Consider the following 20,836-nt stretch of genomic DNA (forward strand, 5'->3'; position numbering starts at 1 on the left):
ATTCCTGGGCATAAACACATTTTGGACCAGAACTGATGGCACTTGGTTAGGAATGACACAAAATAAGTGACTTCTAAAAGTCATCCATCACCTTAAAACGTGATCGGGAATTGTACTTGGCTACAGTTCAAGTCAGGCCCGCCTGTACGGTGAGTGGGTTGAGCTTTGGGGCGGTTACAAATGCAGCTGCTGCTGCCGTCAAACACAGCATACAGTGAAGCAAAAAAATTGTAATTCTCTTGAAATGAAAGCGAAAGCGCACAGTAAGCTCTTTGGAGTACCCCTACAGTGTTGTGAACGATGGCGGCTAGCTGTTACGACTCGGGTAAGCCGGTCTCCGTATTTTAATGATTAATTTTAGAAGTGTATTCGTGGGTACGACAGTGTTGCCGTGGCTGCGATCTCTCAGTATATATGATTGTCAAATTGTGTTTATAAAGGGCTGACACTTCAGAGGACTCGTTCTTTTTCGTCTTCTTTGGCCTGAGAGAAACTTTTGCTTTCCTTTCGAATACTCGGATGCGATACGTCGTTTTGTTCGTTGAGTTCAGTCCTTTAATTCACAGCTGTATTTCAGTGGGGTCACATCGGCAGGATATGTCTGTCAGAAAAAGTGAGCGTAGGTGGGGGCGTCGGTGCGCCTTGTGATGGTCTGGCCGCCGGTCCGGGATGGGCGCCAGTTTACCGGTTGTTACACCTGTATATGCAATGGACAGATTGGACAGGCGTTAACGAATATGACGATACGCTGTTCTGTCAGACTGTTCACTCCACATTTTAATTACTTAGTTTAATGTATCCTAATACATGAGCGACATAGTTTTAAACTAAAATAATATGAGGTGAGAAGTTAAGCAAAATGACACCTTTTATTGGCTAACTAGAAAGATTACAATATGCAAGCTTTCGAGGCAATTCAGGCCCCTACTTCAGGCAAGATGTATTACTAAGATAATAAAAACGAATATGGAATTTGTCAATAACACCACAATCTGCACTCCAACCATCACTCCGTTCATGCCTGCACATACAGCATTCGAAGTGTGACTGAAGAAGTGTCGCTCTTATTAGCTAACGTGAAACCTCCGGTGGTGAAACTGGCTCAGAATATCAGGCACACCGTTAAATCCTTTTCAGCACATCTGTAACACACACACAAACACATCTTATTAGAAGAGCTGGGCAATTCCGTAAAGTCACTTTTTTCCTATCTCCTTTCCTCTGTTAAAAAAAAAAAAATACCGTAATTTATCGGCTAAATGACTGACAGCTGACTCGTCAATCATGTCACCGATAGACCACCGTAATGTGTATGTTGTTAAAATGCACGTATTAAGCAATAAACATGTACAGGATCTTTAGATTGTGCTGTCTATATTTTATATTTTATTTTATATATCATATATATATATATATTTATTATATATATATATATATATATATATATATATATATATATATATATATATATATATATATATATATATTTTATATAGACAACATTTTATAATTATTTCTGAACCCGAAATCAAAATAATTTAGTTACTGGGCAAACATAAAGCAACACCTGCCCTCGTGTTTAGTAGACATTACATATAAGGCTGATATTTTATAAATACTGTAAATCATTGCATTTATATAGCTTTCTAACTACTCAACTACTCTAACTACTCAAAGAGCTCAGCAATTGCAAGTTAAGGGCCTTGCTCAAGGGCCCAACAGAGCAGACTCCCTTTGCAATTTACAGGATTCAAACCAGCAACCTTCCGACTGCCAGTGCAGATCCCTAGCCTCTGAGCCACCACTTTATGGCAGATTTCAATATCTTCCAGACAGCTTGATACATTACCTTTGTTCTTTGCCAATTGGAGTACAGGCAGATGAAGTGCTCATGGTCACCCAGTGCCAGGAGCAGGATTTGAACCCACAAACACCAGGCCAAACATCAGTCCAAATGCTGAAGGGCAGGGAAGGATAAATAACATTTTGAAATGGTTGTAGGACAAATCTGTGTATTGTTTGTGCTGTAGCAAAACAGCGTGGCAGAAAGTGTTACAGTCAGCATATTAAAGACAATTTTAGTCAAAATGGCTAGCAGCACTGGCAGCTGGTGCCAGAAAAACAGTATATATGGTGAGACATGGTGAGAATGAGCACACAATATTTGCTGATATATATACAGTATATATAGGTGTGTATGTGTTGTCAAAGGACCGAGGAGACAGCAATAAGGGTTGGGGTTTCACGCCCGTGATATTGTACAGAACTTTTGCCAAGAAAAAAAAAAACAGGTCAAAGCACAAACTAAACAGTTCATAACGCGACGCCGACTCCTGGCGCGCGGCCATTTTATTGGGGTGGAGCCGGAAGTGGAGGAATGCTGGGAAGGACCGCAAGGGAGGATGGGAAGGATGACGCCAGGGCAAGATGGCGGAGGAAGGGCGGAAGTACGCGACTGCGGTCAATCCAGGCCTATGGTGCAGGAAGGTCTTTCTTTCTACGAGGAAGCAGAGGGAGAAAGTTAATACCCCGCCATTCCCTGGCGCAATGGTTTCCCAGGTGCTATCGAATCAATCCGCTGCCTCCTACTGCGGCGCGCGACACATCCCCCTTAGCCCAGGACCGCCAGGTCGGGCGGACCTAACCGAGAGGTCGTGGAATACGAGAGAGGGCATCGGCATTGGCCTGAAGGGTGCCCCGCCGATAAGTGACAGTGAACTTATACGGCTGTAAGTCCAGGAACCACCTGGTGACCCGCTGGATTCACTCTTTGTGTAGGGACATCCACTGAAGTGCAGCGTGATCAGTCACCAGAGCGAATTCGCACCCAGCAGGTAGTAACGGAGGTGGGTCACTGCCCACTTAATGGCCAAGGCCTCCTCTCCACTGCCGCGCACCGGTCTCCCGTCCATCAGTTTCCGCTAAGGTACATCACAGGGTGCTCGACACCATCGACGCTTTGGCTCAGCACGGCACCCAGGCCTGTGTCCGCGCCGGTCTGGAGAATAAACGGAGCCCAAAATCGGGCGTCCGTAACACAGGTGCCGACGTTAGGGCCTTCTTTAGGTCACTGAACGCTGTTCTGCTTTGTCGGTCCACACCACGTATAGGGAGCCTTTTGTCAGGTCAGTCAAGGGTGCTGCTCTTCGAGAAACGGGAACAAACCGGCGGTAGTAACTCGCAAGCCCCAAGAAAGCCTGCACCTGTTTCTTGGTATTCGGACGGGCCATTCTAAGATGTCTTTAACTTTGGAGCTCTGTGGCCGCACCTGTCCTTGTCCCACGAGGTAGCCTAAATATTTGGCCTCCTTTAATCCAAAAACACTTCCGGGGTTTATGCGGAGGCCGGCTTTAGCCAGTGTTCGGAGGACAGCTGCACCTGCAGTAGATGCTCCTCCCAGGTGCCGGAATAGATGACAACGCCATCCAGGTAGGCGGCACTATAGGACTGGTGGGGCTTCAGCACTCTATCTACCAGACGCTGAAGGTCGCCGGGCCCGTGCAGCCCAAATGGGAGGACCTTGTACTGCCAGTGCCCGCTAGGGGTGCTAAAGGCCGCTTTTTCCTTTGCGGATGCCGCTAAAGGAATTTGCCAATACCCTTTGTCATGTCAAGGGTAGTCAGATATCGAGCCGCACTCCAGCCGCCAAGGAGGTCGCCAATGCGGGCATGGGGTAGGCATCGAACTTGAGATCTGATTCAGACGCCTAAAGTCATTACAGAACCTCCAGGAGCCGCCTGGCTTGGAGACGAGGACAATAGGGCTGGACCAGGGACTATGGCTCTTCAATTATGTCCATGTCCAACATACGCTTCACCTCCAGTTCGACCTCTGCGCTGCTTTGCCTCCGGAGTCGGTAGGGCCTCTCCCGGACGATTACACCGGCCCGTGACTATATCGCGGCAATCAGCGTCCGCCGGGTGACTCGCCACTACCTCGGGATGGCTCGGAGTGTTTGGGCTAACTCCTGCCGCTGCTTGGGGGTCAGCTCTTTCCGAGGTTAAGGGCAGTTGTGCTTGCTAAAAGGGAGAGTGACCTATGGGAGCTGGGAGCTCCTCTCTATCTCCAGGGCTTTAACAGGTTGACATGATAGATCCTTCACCGGTCGACGCATTGGGCTGTTTCACCAAATAGTCGACGCAGTCCTTTCTCTCCTTAACCTCGTAAGGCCCTTGCCAGTGAGCGAGCAGCTTCGAAAGTGGGAGGTCGGGACGAGCACCATAACTCGTCCCCGGGCGAACTCCCTGAGGACGGAGTTGCGGTTGTAACACCGGCCTGCGCTGCTTGGCGCACGAGTCACGTGCTCTTTTAGGAGGGGCCTGATCTTTGTGAGTCGGTCGCGCAGTTGCGCCACGTACTCCAAAATGTTAGAGGAGGGAAGAGCCTCGCCTCCCAGCCTTCTTTAGGATGTCGAGGATTCCCCGGGTTGTCGCCCGTATAGTAATTCAAATGGGGAGAAGCCTGTAGAGGCCTGGGGTACCTCCCGTAGGCAAAAGCACGAGCGGGAGGAGCTGGTCCCAGTTCCTGCCGCCCGCTGACTACCTTGCGGAGCATCTGCTTAAGCGCCTGATTAAACGCTCACCAACCCGCCAGTTTGCGGGTGATAGACTGACGCTTTCAGGTGCTTTATCTGCAGTAATTTGGCTACCTCCTTGAACGATCCAAGTGAAGGGCGCACTCTGGTCCGTGAGGACCTCCTTGGGTATGCCCACGCGCGGAAAACAAATTAACCAGTTCCCCGCGATGCTTTTAGTATTAGCGAGCGCAGGGGAACCGCCTCTGGGTACCGGGTGGCATAGTCCACCATGACTAGGATATACTTGTGGCCACGGGTTGAGGGCTCCAGGGTCCCACCAAATCGACCCCTATCCTTTCAAAGGGGATGTCCACGAGGGGAATAGGGACTAGAGGAGCACGGTCCCTCCTAGGAATCTGGCGGGTCTGGCACTGACAGGATTGACAGAACCGCGGACCTCCTCATTGATCCCAGGCCAGTAAAAGCGGAGCTTAATCCTTCCAGTGTTTTTCGCCCCAGGTGGGCTTAGGAGGTGAGCATGTGCCAACTCGCATATCTCCCGCCGGAAGGTACGCTGAATTAGCAACAACTTCCGCGACCTCGCCTCATGGGTAGCCACCGGTACAACAGATCATTCTCAAGGACAAAGAAGGGTTCCCGCGTGTGGATCCGCCCGCTGTTGAGCTGTTAGGCAGAACGACGCATTCCGGCAAAGCGCAGGGAGTCATCATTCCACTGCTCCTCTTAAAGGAGGCCGGCGTGGACCGAAATTGATGGTCCAGGCCGCCGAGAGGGTCTTGGGGCCTGGGCCGGGAAGAGTTCCCTGGCTAGTCCCTTCTCCGCGGAATCTTCCGGTCAAGGTCCGTAGCCACGAAAGGTCCCCGAGACACCAGCCATAGGGCCTGCCCTTGTGCACGGCGTGGAGGCCGCTGGAGGGGTGCCTTTTCCCCTCATAACAAGATCCAACGAGGCCCCGAGCGCGTAATGGCTTACCGCTGATTCTTTTAGACCAGTCTTGTCCCAAAATCACTGGGAAGGGGGTCAGGTAACACAGCGACCGCCATTTGATTGGTTCCCTTCCAGGTGACATAGCAGTGAGCGAACGATATGACCTAGTCCCCCATGCACACAAGTGACCAACAAATGCTGTTTTAACCACTGTTGCGTAAGACAAAACGGCGAGCAACAATGGTAATGTTGCTGCCGGAATCAAACAAAGCCACCACGGCGCGCCCATTTAGCAACACCACTCCCGTGATTCGACTCGCCAAGGGATGCGGCGGGTACAATACCTCTCCGACGATGTCCAGCTGCAGTCCATAGGCTCCGGGCGATGTGATGGGGCAGTTTGGTAGCAGGTGACCGGTCTCGCCACACTTGAAACAGCGCGGGCGGTCCCGCCTCTCTGGCTCTGGCTGGCGCTTCTGCAGCGCCGAGGGGCTCGGGTGGCCGCCTGCCCCTGCCGGTTCCCGCGAGCAGGCTTTTCTGACCCCCAAGTCGGAGGACCGCCAACTGACGCTCCAGGACGCCGAGGAGGCCCGACATGTTTTGATAGGCGTGTCCCCGACCTGCTGGGCGAGGGAACTGGGCATCGATTGACCAGGCCTTCACAGGCCACCCGCCGACCACTTTCCGCCTGCCGGGCCTCTGGCCGTAGCCAGCGCCCATCTTGCCCCAGAACTCAACGCCTGGGCGCGAAGGGCTTTTCGGGTCAAAGACCCAGTTCCGCCATTCGCCGCCTGCTGGCCCGGCTAATGCCGAAGGGCCAGTATTTCGGGCTTGAGGAGGTCGTAATTAGCGCCTCCTCCTCAGGGAGGTCATAATAGGCCCGCAGCGCTGGTCCTTCAGGTATGGCGCCAGGATGGACGCCACTGACCGCTGCCACTGCTCCGGTGGCCGCCCTCTCAAACATGCCCAGGTAGGCCGACGCCCTCCGGCGGGCCCATCGGACTAAAGGATGAGGCGGCTGCCTGGGCGGGTCTGGTCTCGCCTGCTGGGCTTCCACTAACCTGGCCTCGTGGCCTCCAGCTCCCGGTGGTGGCGGCTTGCGCAGCTGCAGCCTGGAGCTGGTCATTCATGGCCTGCAGCACGTGTTGAGGTCCTGTCCCTCCGCATTCCGGGATCTCTATCCTGCCGACTACGCCACTTGTAAAGGACCGAGGAGACAGCAAGGGTTGGGGTTTCCGCCCCGTATATTGTACAGATATTGTACAGAAAAAAAAACAGGTCAAAATTATAAACAAACAGTTCATAACGCGACGCCGACTCCTGGCGCCGCGCCATTTTATTGGGGAGGAGCCGGAAGTGGAGGAATGCTGGGAAGGACCGCAAGGGAGGATGGGAAGGATGACGCCAGGGCAAGATGGCGGAGGAAGGGCGGAAGTACGACTGCGGTCAATCCAGGCCTATGGTGCAGGAAGGTCTTTCTTTCTATGAGGAAGCAGAGGGAGAAAGTTAATACCCCGCCATTCCCTGGCGCTAATGGTTTCCCAGGTGCTATCGAATCAATCCGCTGCCTCCTACGCGTGCGACAAGTATATATATATATATATATATATATATATATATATATATATATATATATATATATATATATATATATATATACCTGCAAGGGTTGTGTGCTCATTCTCACCATGTTCAGCGGGTTTTACCTCTGAGCACAGAGGTTGACAGCCACATCCTAAAGTTTGTGCTTGTTTAATTCGACACTCAGAATTAGCCAGTAGGGTTGACTGTAATTGTGCCCTGCCGTGACGACATCCCTTTTCCATGATTCCGCTCATGACGCTGACATGATTAAGCAGTTTTAGTAAAAGGTAGGTGATATCATTCATTTTAGCTCCTACTTATTCCACTTCCTTAAGTAATATTGTTTTAACGCTTGTAATGTAATGATGTAATTAAGGATTATTTTCATTGTAAGGAGCCCCCTATTGTGCAGAATTATTCCTATCTTTGAAACGTTTCAGAACTGCTTAGAAATAGAGTTAAAAAATTAAGTACCTTGCCCAAAATCTGTACATTGTAGCTTCCAGGTTATGCACCTAAATATTGATCTTTGAAATGGAAACAAGAAAAGCAGGCAAGTGTTCAGAATTTTGTAAGAATATGTAAGAAATAAATATCATTTTAAAGTGAGTTACTGACAGGCCTGCACAAAATTTGTAAACATTTTCTTCACTCTTAATCTATTAAATAAACATAATGGTGTGTCTAAAGGTTGCAGTGGCGCCAGGAAAAAGGCTTAAAACATCTGGATTCCTTTTGGTTTGTTTCACTATCTTAGAGTGCGTAAGGTCTTCTTTCCATCCATCCATCTGTCCACTAATCAGCTGGTTGGGTTTATACTGCAGATGACAGTTCACTTCCAAATGACTCTGGATATTGGACAAACTCTGCTGGCTTTGATAATGAGGAAGAGCTCAGTGACATAGAAAATAGTGACTTGGACTTGTCAGAGAGTGACGGAGATGACACTGCCAGTTCTGAATCGGATGATGAGAACAAACTGCAACAGGTGAGATGTGATGTGATATACTGTATAAATCTACTCTCTATATAAAAATCCTAAAAGCCTAATAGTGCAAACGATTTTGTGCAACAATTTTATGTGACTTTTATGTCACTTTTTGTCACGCTTTAAATCGGGGTTATTTTAAAACCTACATATATATGTTTGTATCATTCTTTTCAGAATTTATCGAAACTTTAATGTGATGTTGTTAGATTTTCAGATTCTTATTTCATTTTTAAATTATAAACTAAAAATATCAAGAACTCACATCCCGCGAGATGAAATTTAGAGATTTAACCATGCCCGGAGCTGGAAATGAAAGATGTGGACGAAGGTTCAAAACAATAGCAGGCAAACACCAATTCAAACAAACAGAATTCTTTTATTTCTGACTTCTTGGTGAGTAGAGCGGCTTTGCCTTACAGAGCTCTCAGAGCAAAGCCCAATCAAGGGGGGGTCAGCTGCATCTTTTCTTAGAGAATCTTGAAAGAAAGCAGTTAGATAAAATGAGCTCAGTTTCATCCAAGGTCACAGAACATTCTTTACACAATTTGTTGATTACAACGGAAAGCAGAGATTCTAGTCTTATATTTTTAATGAAGCTTCTCAGAGAACTTGTCATACGTTTGGCATCTTAATTGGATGATAATCTAGGCACTGCTGAAGCAGCTGGGAAGAGCCAAAAAACTTCACTCCACACCTGCAGAACTACTCCATACAAGTACGCTTCTGTTAATAATAATACCTAGCCACACAGAGAACATGCAGATTTTCATACAGAAGCTAGCAATAGATTTTAACTTCCATTAGACAAAGACAAAGAGTAGGACAGCTGCTGTACAGGCTTTAAATGTTTGAAGCGCGGTGCGAGATGCAGATCACACAGCACGCAGCAGCAGCAATCCAGCAGCTGATCGAGCAAAGAGGAGGTAAAAAAAAAGCTGTATTTGTTTCTCACCGTATCACTGTTTAAGAGGGGGTTTCAGAGGAGCAACTGCATCTCCCGACTGCATCGCCTCTTCACAGACTAGCTGCAACTGGGGGCTGGGTGCCGAATGCGCCAGGGAGGGTTGGGCAACGAAGGCACCAGGGGGGCTTGCCCCCCTAGTAAATATATAAAATGGTCACTAGGGGAACAGCACAATCCTTTTTCTGTTTCTCTTCCGCTCATGCTAGGCAAGCATTGTCCATCTCCTCTCCTGACTCGGCCCCTTTGTTAAGTGAAGGATTTCCAATTAAGCCCCCACTAAGAAGTACTTCTGGTGCCAACTGCTTGTCTCGGAAAGCACTTCAAGATCAGGTGGAACCCGAGTCTTCACTTTCTTACAGCTCCCCCATCAGCCCCATGGATCCCAACAGGGCAGACTTATGGGATGCCACCCTGTGGCTGTCCATAAGAGTTTACCATAAGAGATTTTGCCAACCAGTGTATGGGGGAGGAAAATACCTGTGAGAGACAGTCTCCCATTGTCCCATATGTGTGCTATACTGTCCTGTTCAGGAAGCTTCACTCATTTTGTCCTTTGGCATCCCATCCTTGGTTGCTGGATTGCCAGGGCTATTGCTTTTCCCTCCTGCACAAAACATTTTGTTGGCCTCCCAGCTATGTATGGGAAGGGAGTTCATCCTGCCTGGGACACGGGTTCATCAGGTTACTATATATATATATATATTAACGGGAGTGCCCAACACTTTCTGGAGTGGAATGAAGTGCAGGTGCAGTCACTGAATAAATTACTCAAAGGGAAACTTTTGTGTTGACTAAACTCACCTTGGGTAGTAACTTTCAATGCCTTTGCCAGGTCTAAAAATGCCTTTTCGGGGCACTTCCCTAATAAAGCACAGAGACATTTACTAAATGTAATTCCAAAAGGGAGCAAATTTCAGAATGATAGATAGCATTCCTTTGTACAAATGGGGATTTAAAATCTAACAGTGATAGGTTCAGCTTTACATAGATATTAAATATATATAGTATTGTGGCCTGAAGCAGGGGTCCTTCAAAACCCCAATCCCCAGATACAACCACAACGACCCAGGCCCAGGTTTAAAGGACCATTTATATTTAGGAAAATATCTTACACAGGTGTCTTCTAATACACAAAACAAAAAAAAAATCCATTTTCTTTCCTTTTTCTTTCTCCACTTCTCCCTGTTGAGCTTTGTCTTCCTTTTCTCCCAACCCTCAGAGTGCGATGAGGCGGAAGCTTTTGTGTTGGACCTGTGAGTATTTTGTGTGCCAGAACACAGCACCCAGGAAACACTTCTGAGTCAGGTGGAACTGCCATAAAACAAGGGAGTCCCCTCCTGGTAGGAACCCAGGGAACGCAGTAGGACTGTTCTTCAGAACTACTCTTTCTATGCAGCCCTGTTACTCTTTTTATGTTTACTAGGGGGCTTCACCGCCAACTCTCCTTGCTCGCCAACCCTCCTGCCTGCGCTACGTGCCAGCAACTTCATGTCTCATCTGCTTATGTATGTGGATTTCACTTTCGCCAAACAACAAAACCTTTAATTCTCGTGGATAGGCCTCTTCATTGGGAAGAAACACTACTTTCCCTGAATTAAATGATTACGTGAACTGTGTCTGACAATAGCATTCACATAAATGAGAAATGATTGAACCGTGTGTGGTTGTAAATGTTTTGGATGTGGGCAAAACTTTTCAAAATCTCTTTGCATAAAGTCTTGCCTCGCAGGGCTTGAAATTTTCTCTCACGGAATTTCACTTTCACCAAACAACAAATCTTTTAATTCTCGCAGATACGCCTCTTCATTGGCAAGAAACACTACTTTTCCCTGATAGCAACATGAATTAGACGATCTACAAGTCTCCGACTTAAAATTTAAATCCAAACAATATATTCAATCTCTTTTTGCTGTTTCGTTATTATACCGAGTAATAATTTCCATTTGTTTGTGCTAATGCAATCTGTACTATCATTTTTTTGAGACTTTAGAATTTTTGTACTTCTATTATCTCTAACCTGCTCTGCATATGTATTGCGGCAACATTTTTGAATTCTTTATGATATTCTACTTTGTCATCTACTCTTTGTCTTTTATTTCTGGCCCTGGGCGTGGTTAAATCTCTTGGCACAAAGTCTTATCTTGCGGGACATGAAAGCGTCTCTCTGAGAAAATCACGTCTCATCTGTCTTCCCAAGATTTTTTTTATTATAATAGAGATATATATTTTAAAATGTAACATTTAGCATTTCCTTATACACATACACACATACACACGTGCACACACACATACAGTATATATATATATATATATATATATATATATATATATATATATATATATATATATATATATATGGAAATGCTATATTTCAATTTTTTTAAATACGTACAATTTAAATCATGAGATGCATCATTTGTAGTTATTCTGTTATGCTGTTATAGCACAGTCTAATTTGTGTGGTGGGTTCCTGTTCTGACATTAATTTTTTGTTCAGTGTTTTCATAGTCTGTGCCTTGATCTGTGTTTTTTCAGCTTCAAAATGGTTCCTTTTCTTTTATTGTCATTGGTCACTTAGTATGCTGTGTTTAATGCTGCACTATAATCCTTACAGCCATGCAAATTCTACAATAATGGGGACTGCAGAGAAGAAAAGAAGTGCAAATTTCTTCATGTTTGTAAATATGACTTCAAAGGAGATGCAAAAAGGCTCAAGATGTGTCCTGAAACATAGAAGACCAAGAGGACAAAGTTCGATTCTAGTGAGGATGAAAGCAGTGGAAGTCGTTCCTCTAGTGGTAAGAAAGTTGGGTCTCAGTCCAGATGTGTCATACAGCACAGGTATTTATGTGTATACTGAATGCATAGAGGCTGTCCTAGGAGCTTCATATCTACAGCACTGCATTGTCTATGACTTGTGGCTTATAAGAGTGCCAAGAGTACAATCGGGGCTCCTACATGTTATTCAAAATACACAGTTTGACTGTCACTTTTCTTTATCCATCTAATCAAGTCCATTTTTCCAGTAAGGGTAGAAGGGCCCTGGAGCTAAAGAGCATTAGGAGCATAGCAAAACCAAACACTGGGAAGAAGAAAAGTGCACAAAATTTTTACTAACCCAGGGGCAAGTCGAACTCTGCTCACCTAGGATTATAATGTACCATATTACCTTCTACTTATATAATTCATTAATTCATTTTCTGAAACTGCTTGTCCAATTTTAGTGTCACAGGATGCAGGGAAGGCACATATCCTTTAATAGCATTCATTAACAATTTTTATTTAAGAACCATATATTACTATGCCTTTAGGAGGATTACAGGCTGGAATGATTTCTGTGCTAGGTGTGCAACTTCATCCTGTGTTTGTGTGAATTTCATTTTTTGCCTGAATGCATTTCAAGGTACTGGTAATTTTAAGTTAGATTGGTGTGTGAGCAGGGTCCTGTTCATGATCCTTATGTAACACAGTGGGCTCAGACAATGCATGGATGAGTAGTATTACACTTGGAGTAGATTCTTGTTTTGTTTCTCATAGTTATGTCTCTTCAAAACTTGTCTTAGATGCTTTGGACTGATTGCTGCTACCTCTTTTTTGCCATACATTCCGAAGTCTTTACAGAGATTAAGTCTCACCTCATACAGAACGCACATCTTAATAATAGATCCTAAACCCTAAAGATGATGAGGAGCTTTGCCTAGAACAGTAATAAGAGCTGGAGATCCTGAGATCAAATACAAAATGACAGTTAATCAGGTTAATTTAAAATATTTTGCCTTAAAATATACTGTAGTGAATGTTCTAAGAGGTGAGGAACATGTGTCCAAAACCAAAGCTAGAGGTTGACATAACAGAGAAAACAGTGAGCAAAATCAATATGCCAAAGTTTGTATGTTATGCAGAAAGTCTCAAAAGTAAGGCATCCGTATATTTAACTATGCTGTGATCTTAGATTCTGATCCTAATAATGTTACCTGTCACTATGCTGATGTTCACATGACTAGATATGAACCTCACTGTGAAAAAACAACATGGTGGGAGCTGCGATAAAGTACACACCAAATGATGACATCTGCAAACAATATTAAGATGAAAACAAAACGAAACAAGTAAACAATTAGCATGTGCAAAAAAATGATCAAAAATGAACCTGCAGGTAAAAAATCCAGAATCATGACAGTTACTGAAATATATTTTGAAATGATGTACTTTTATATATACTTTATACAGTATATTTTTTGTGTACTATAGATCGGATGTGAAGCAGTGAGTGAAGATTCTTATTTGGTCCCTGTGGAATTCATAGATTCTATCATTGTTTGGGTGCTTTGTTCTAATGTATATAATATTTACAATACAATATTTTATATATCTTCATCGTATTATTAATATTTTACATTTTAACTTGTGGCTGACCTGCAGTGTATTTAATGCTTATGACTCACATTTGCTTTAAACATGCAGGTGAAAAGTGCAGTTTTTAAATACAGTAGATGTTAACACATGAAAACACACCCTTCACAATAAAGGAACTGTAAACTGGCATAAAGTGACATGATCTAAGAGAGCAGTTAACGCTGCCTTTTTGTACCTGTAAAATAACTTAAGGAATCCAGACAAAATCATTGATGATAGCTCAAATTCATTGAAAACAGTCATCAATCCATTCACGTTTCCTTTTTTCTAGTAGTCCTTAAAAAACATAAACACAGTTAGTGGATGACATTTTGTATGTGTAGGACCCAAATTAGTGCTTTGTAGCAGAAGCTGGCATGTAAATAAAACTATATGAAACTAAACTAAACTCAGTTTCACTTTTTTCTTCTATTTAGTTGCAGCACAAATGTAATACGGCTGATCAGAATATATATTTTTCATGTATGTAAGGTCAGCAACCATGTAAGACACAAACTGCGTTGCGTTGGCTTAGGTAGCTAAAATGAGCGTTGCTGATACTGAAAATGCTCTTTAAAAACTTGTTTAAACTGATATCATAACAATAGGGAACTCAAGAATATGGAAGTAATTCTCCATTGCCCTTAATGAAAAAGAAATACAGCTTTTGCTGCTGTGATGTACAGTATGCTTAACAGTTCTAGCATATCAGGGATATCAGGTTGAAGAGCTTGAGTGGGATAAGAACATGAACAATACCTTTCCAGTGCTGAAGAAGTGTTTGAAAACCTGTTCTTAGAACAACGTTTGATCAAAAGCAGAGATAGGGGTACAAGAATCTGACCTGAGATGCATTGTGAAGGGATGTGTTTCTGAAGCAGACGACTGTCTGTTTTATTAATGAGGATACAAGCTAATCACTCAAAAATACTAATAGGCTCGACCTGCAAAGATATTTGCAAAAACAGATCTATAAAATACTGCACATGTCTGGAGTAAGATGGTGCCAGAATTACTGCAAGATTAAATAAACAAATATTCTTTCATATTCAAATATCAATTTTTGCCTTTAAAGATTTCTTTTTTTTAATACATTTGAATTATACTTGAATAGACACAATTCAGTCTGACAGCCCTACTTTGTAAATTCTCCATGTGTTTGTATAGTTTTTCTTTCGCATCCCAAAAAGACACATGTTAGTTTTATTGGCCGTATACATTGGCCCTGTATGAGTGAGGGTGCTCTTAGAAGGAATCTATGCCCCGTCCGGTACTGCGTCCTGCCTTGGGCCTCATGCTGATGAAATAGCCACTCGCTCCCGGGGACTATGAACTGGCTAGGCCAGTAAGGATGAATGGATGGATGGATAAAAGAATATATTTGCATGTTATATTATTTTTTGACTAACACATTTTGATGCAGAACTATGTGAAAAGTGTTTACTGTATATTGTGCTTGGACACCTTCAAAAACTAACTGGTCTCCAGATCATGCAGTCACACCTCTGTTTTCTACAACATGTATAGTTAACATAAAAAGAAATGAAAGATACACAGAAAAGCTGAAAAGCTTGCTGCATAACTTGTATTTTATGATTTTGGTCAATTGCTGTTGGACACTAGCTATGTTATGTCATGCATGACCTTTCTCACACTTTCAATGTTTGACTACTCAAGTCCCTGTAAATTTCCTGAAATACTTTTATGCTTTTATAGAGCCACAAAGAACAAAGGACAAGCCGTATCAGTGGCAAATAAACAGTGGAGATGGTTGGAGAAATATCGAAAATGACTTTGTTATTGAAGCTCAGTATTCACTGCCAAATTCCAAGGGAATTAAACTGTATAATACACCATATGGGTAAGTGGTGGCATGGGTTTCCTGTTGTGTAAGGGATCGCCTGAAAGGAAAAGGGGGTATGGGAGAGGGGTCATAGGAGAAAAAGGAAAGCCTGAAATACGAGTAGGGATCTAAACAAGCATGCATTATAAATCTTCTGGCAACTGGATTGGCACAACTACAGTTCAGGTACTAATACATCCTGACATGAAGGATACAGTGTCTCCCCAGGCTGTTAGCACTGTGGGGGGCTAGAAGAGAACCTTCCTCTAATATCTGGGTTACAGTACTGTCTTCCCAAATTGAAAAAGGCTTGAATGCAGCCATATATGACAGAGAGCTGGCCACCAGGGAGGCAGTATGAGAAACTAGAAACTAATGCTCAGAAGTGCAGGTATGCCAGAGAGAGCTATGTTTCCACATTCCAGGATTTTTAGCAAGCACTGCTGACTCTGGAAATAACCTCTAGGTGTGGTTTAAACAATTATTGAGTCTAACATCAGGAAGTGAATCAGGGTATAGAATTTGAAGGAGGAACAGAGGCCAAGCTCATACATAATAAAGAGAGATAGAGAGGGGCAAAGGGTAAAGAATAGTTTGGTATTGTAAGTGGAACTGAGGAGGCCAAGTAGGCACATAAATCCACCAAAAAGAGATACGTTTAAGGCCAGTTTAGAGATGCCCAGATAGGCAGCAGGTTTTACTTTATCTTAATTGTATTTTCTGTCTTACATTTGCTCAATCATCTCCTGTGTGGTGTAGCAATAAATTAACCACTTTAGTAGACTTTAGCCTCCTTGTCATTGTTCTAGGTGCAGGGAATTACCAAGTCAGTCCCCCTCCTGTACTGTTCAAGGAGAATTGTAACAAATATGTCAGGCAGAATGGAGTCCCTTTGACAAAGGAAAATATTCTTATGATATTACAAAACAATCACAATTCAGCTTGGTAGTTGGCTAGATGGATATAATGCATACCATGACACATTCAACTTACAATATTAAGTTCAAAGTCACAGAGCTGGGGCAGAGCCTGGATGCAGGATGGAGAGCAACTCTGCTTGGAGTACCAGACTGTCTTAGAGCACACTCATATCTGAAACAAGATTTATGTAATGTAATTTTCTAAACTGCCTAATTCAGTCCAGGGTCTTGGTCTGGGTATTTGGGAAATGAGGCTAGAGCCTGTTCCAGTTAGTATAGTGCATGAGGCAGGAACAAACCCTGGACAGGTTACCAGTCCATCGTGAGGCAAACACATACACACACACACACACACACACACACCAAACACACACTAGGGCAATTTACCATTGCTGATTCACCTAACCTGCATGTGTAAGGACACTGGGAGAAGTGCCAATTAACCCAACACACATATCTTTTGGAATGATGGAGCAAAAACGGACCACCTGGAGGAAAAGCATACATAGACAAAGGTATAATGGACGAGCACCACACGATCAATAACCAAGTGTGAGATCTGAGCCCAATATGGGGAATCTGTGAAGCAGCAGTCTTAATCATTCTGGTGCCTTTAGACAGATGACATTTGATGAATTCAGCCTATAAAGGCATACTGTTTTCACTGACCTATAACACTATCAAAATACATCAGTTTTGGCTGCTCCTTCTCAAAAAATGATTACTCTTTTCAAATAAAAGGAGTACGTATCCAACTTGAAGAGATTCTTATAATTCCACCTTGGTTGCCTCTGGTATCAGAATACATTAACCACAAAAGTCATAGGCCCTGAAATGATTTTGTTTTGGGATGAAATATTCCATGTCCAGTCACTGAGAAAAAATGTGATCTTCCACATTGTTGCTCCTTTTAATTTAACAGTTTGAGTGAATATTCTACCATTTCCAAGGTTTGATTGAACTTTTCTTTTACAGAGTTGTTAATATAGATTTCAACAAAATGCGGGTCAATAAAAAAAATTTAAGAATACGTCGAAAGACCTTTGAAGACTGCACAATAAAACCAATTTGGTTATGGTACTGCCGATCTAATCGTCGCTGGATTCTGTTCGAAGAGAAGGTAACTGTCAACTTTTGTTCTCAAATACTCCTGATTCCTCCTTTTCTTGTTATTATTTTGCTAGGTATTACCAATTATGGGCAAACTGATAAGTTTGTTTTCTAATATTGTACCGTATAGCCTGCCTGAGGGCCATTTTTTTCATCAAGTTTAGTGTTTTTGTTTTGATTCAGCAAGATTCGGTAGAAATACACATCTCTTTTATTTATTTATTTATTTTTTAATTCTTATGTATTTTTTCTGTCACTTTGTTGTTTGGATATGAGATCATATGTCACCATTTTCAAATGGGGCTCTGGCTTTCATCACAAAGGAATGCGGCTTATGTGTGTGCATGCATATGACGTTACAACTTCCATTTTGAAAAGAGTATGCCACATGTTTTGATGGCATCTTTATTTTCTTAAATAAAGGAGTGAAGCTGGCACAGGAAAGTTAGTTTATTGAACAGTTTATCTTCAAGATTTTTTACTTTTGGTTTTTACTTTGTTTTGTCCTAACTTTGAGTATTGTTTTGATTTGGGGACTGAATGCAAATCTTTTGGTTACAATGTAAGGCTGATTTTGGGCTGGTCTCTGTGATTGCCATTTCCTAATTAAGTCTTAGCCACAGCTATTTTTGATATTTAGATTTTTCTGCCTAGATGGAAAATTTGCATTTTCAAAAGAAAATGTATTATATTTAATGTAAAAGGATAAGGACAGAAATTAGTCACAGATGTTTCCAAACAGTGAAAGAACCAAAAGAACTAAATCAAAATATGAAAAGGAAGTACTCAAATTTATATAAGCAAAAGATTAAGGCCAAAATCTTGTAAGCAGAGACTCTAGCAAGACTTGAGGATTTCAAGTCCAATATTTTAAGTATTAGTAACACTGCAGGCAACTTGAAATACACAATTAGATAATAACTACCACTTTCTCCAGACAAAATTGAGAGGGTGGGCAACTGTGTGGATTGTTTTTGATTGGTGAACTGTCATTGAAGTCCATGCTAAGAGGTGTGACTGTGCAAATCTGTGGTGAATATGAGTACAAGAAAATTTTGGCCACAATTACTGCGTGAAGCGGCTACTTGAATTCAAGAAGCTCTGTCATATCACTTATCTGTAGCCCAATCTTAAACTCTCGCAAAGTTTGAGTTGATACTTTTTGTTTTGTTTTTTTGTAAAACTTAACCCATTGATACAGTTGACTCCAGATGAATTATGGACACTTACTCGTGCTTGGGTTGGTGACAGTTACTTGGAAAGCTCAGTTTGTATCAAAGAATGATGTATAGGCAAATTTTAAAAGAGTCTGTTGACTGCACATTATAAAACAGTAGCAAGAAGTAATAAATGTTCAAAGAGTAGACATGCAAAACAGAAAATAAATGATCCAAACTGTAGTGATTCCCAAATATGTTTTTCTTGTGGTTAAGTATGCAAATATCCACTGTTATGTTTGGTGTATTTAACTTATAAGAAACATCTCAGTGATTGTTCTTGCTGCTAAGGAAAAATGTGTGGATCCAGCCCATCAGCCTGATTCTGGTTGCTTTGGTGAGTGGAAAAGTGGTCTAAAGGGCAAGCATGAATTGGGTGTTCAACTCGATTAAATAAAAGGTAAACCACTGGCATGCATTTAATTTGTAAAGCATATCAATTTTGGAACCAAGTGGCCATCATAGACAGATTTAGGCAGAATGATCCTAGAGAACTTATTCTTTGTACAGCCTTGAAGCAGCGTAGAAGACCAGTGCCAGAATGTTTTGGGCTATTTCCTTAGATCTCAGATCTTTTATTTTTATATACTGGGTAGACGGTGTAAAATACTGAATTTGCCATTCATTTGACCTTTACAGAATTCCAAGAGTACCAGTAACTCCTCAGCCCCAAGTAGCGATGACATTGAAAGTCATTATCAACAACGGCAGGACGACTTATATTCACAATTGGACAAAACCAATATGAATTAAACTTCCGAGGTTTGATACATTTTTTTTTTCAATTGAACCATCTTACTAAGATTTAAAACCTTGTTTTTTAGATTTCTGAGTTATTTCTTTAGTTATCCTACTTATCCTACTTACAATGGCCAAAATTGATACGTATACAGTATATAATGCTTTGATTTATTTTAATATATTAGAAGTGCCTTCTATTTCATAGATTTACTATAGATTTATGTAACTTCAAAAATAAGATTAAGCTAATCTTCTTAAGCAGTCTAAAACAATACTTTGCAAGTTTCATCCATGGAAACCCTACATGGTCGTCTAAATTCTGCTCAACAGCCCAGCATAATAGGCCTGTGCATTTGCCCAATAGGGAGTGGCCGATGTCTCCAGGACTGACTTTGTCCTTTATAACAGACCACAGAAGTTTATTTTCTCCAGGGATGCTGCTGACTGAATTTTTGTGTTCCTCTTCTCTGTTGTCAGTTGTTCCACAGTTCAACAATAATGTTAATTTGATATATATTGTAAGGTCGTCTTTTTATGTTAAAATAGTTTGAAACTTCTCTGTGTTACTGTTTGTTTAATTTAGTTTATATCTTTATGTGTGTTTGAAAGGTTTATAATTGTATTTTCCCTGTGAACTTGTCACAACACTTTGAGAAAGCCCTTAAAGAAGAGCTCTAAACATGAACAAGCTCTATTGATTGAATTAATGATACATTTATAACCACATTTTACAGGAGGAGTAGAGAAAAAAGGCATGAAACAAAATTTTTGACAGAGAAAATTTCTGTAGTTAGCAATTCACAAATAGACTGGTACATTTTACAGAAAGCTTAGACGTAATGCCATCAAACATTCACTATGTTTCTGTATTTAAATTTTTGTATACAGGACCATAGTTTTGATTTTACTTTTGTTATTATTACAGCTTTAAAGTTTTAATTTTAAGGAGCCTTTTCAGTGTCAGCAATGCTCTTCAGTAATCAAAGCCTCACTTAAAATGCAGTGTGCATCTTAAGTGGCTACTTGCTTGTCACTTATTGTCAAACAAATAAATAATGAAGAATAAATAATAAGATTGCCACACTAGATTTTTGCAGTACTGTAAAATGAAAAAAAACAGATTTTTGCTTAGTGCTGCATGATAATTATTAACTGTTTGCTCCTGCACGCAGCACCCTTGTGACATTTTTTTTTTAACTGTCTGCAGAAGAGAGACAGCAATTTACATTAGGGCAGCAATGCTCAAAAATGTCAATGACTACAACAGGGGTGGGTTTCTAGTGGACAAAAAGGATACAACAACAACAACAACATTTATTTATATAGCACATTTTCATACAAAAAGTAGCTCAAAGTGCTTTACATAATGAAGAAAAGAAAAGAAAATAAAAGACAAAATAAGAAATAAAAATAAGACAGCATTTGTTAACATAGAAAGGAGTAAGGTCCAATGGCCAGGGTGGACAGAAAAAACAAAAAAAAACTCCAGACAGCTGCAGAAAAAAAATAAAATCTGCAGGGGTTCCAGGCCACGGGACCGCCCAGTCCCCTGTGGGCATCCTACCTAACATAAATGAAATAGTCCTCTTTGTAGTTAGGGTTTCCAG

At 42.2% G+C, this 20,836-nt stretch overlaps 1 protein-coding gene across 1 annotated transcript; it reads left to right on the forward strand.

Moving 5' to 3' along the window:
• Positions 1–229: 229 nt before the first annotated feature.
• LOC120519781 lies at positions 230–19,241 on the forward strand. The gene is made up of 7 exons (XM_039742596.1): positions 230–325; positions 7,873–8,036; positions 11,618–11,704; positions 11,738–11,801; positions 15,115–15,259; positions 17,137–17,281; positions 19,128–19,241. Exons 1-7 carry the CDS (start codon positions 301–303, stop codon positions 19,239–19,241), a joined length of 744 nt encoding a protein of 247 aa, XP_039598530.1. The 5' UTR covers positions 230–300.
• Positions 19,242–20,836: the final 1,595 nt, after the last annotated feature.

The sequence above is a fragment of the Polypterus senegalus genome, unplaced genomic scaffold (genome assembly GCF_016835505.1).
Source record: "Polypterus senegalus isolate Bchr_013 unplaced genomic scaffold, ASM1683550v1 scaffold_5977, whole genome shotgun sequence".
Lineage (NCBI taxonomy): Eukaryota > Metazoa > Chordata > Cladistia > Polypteriformes > Polypteridae > Polypterus > Polypterus senegalus.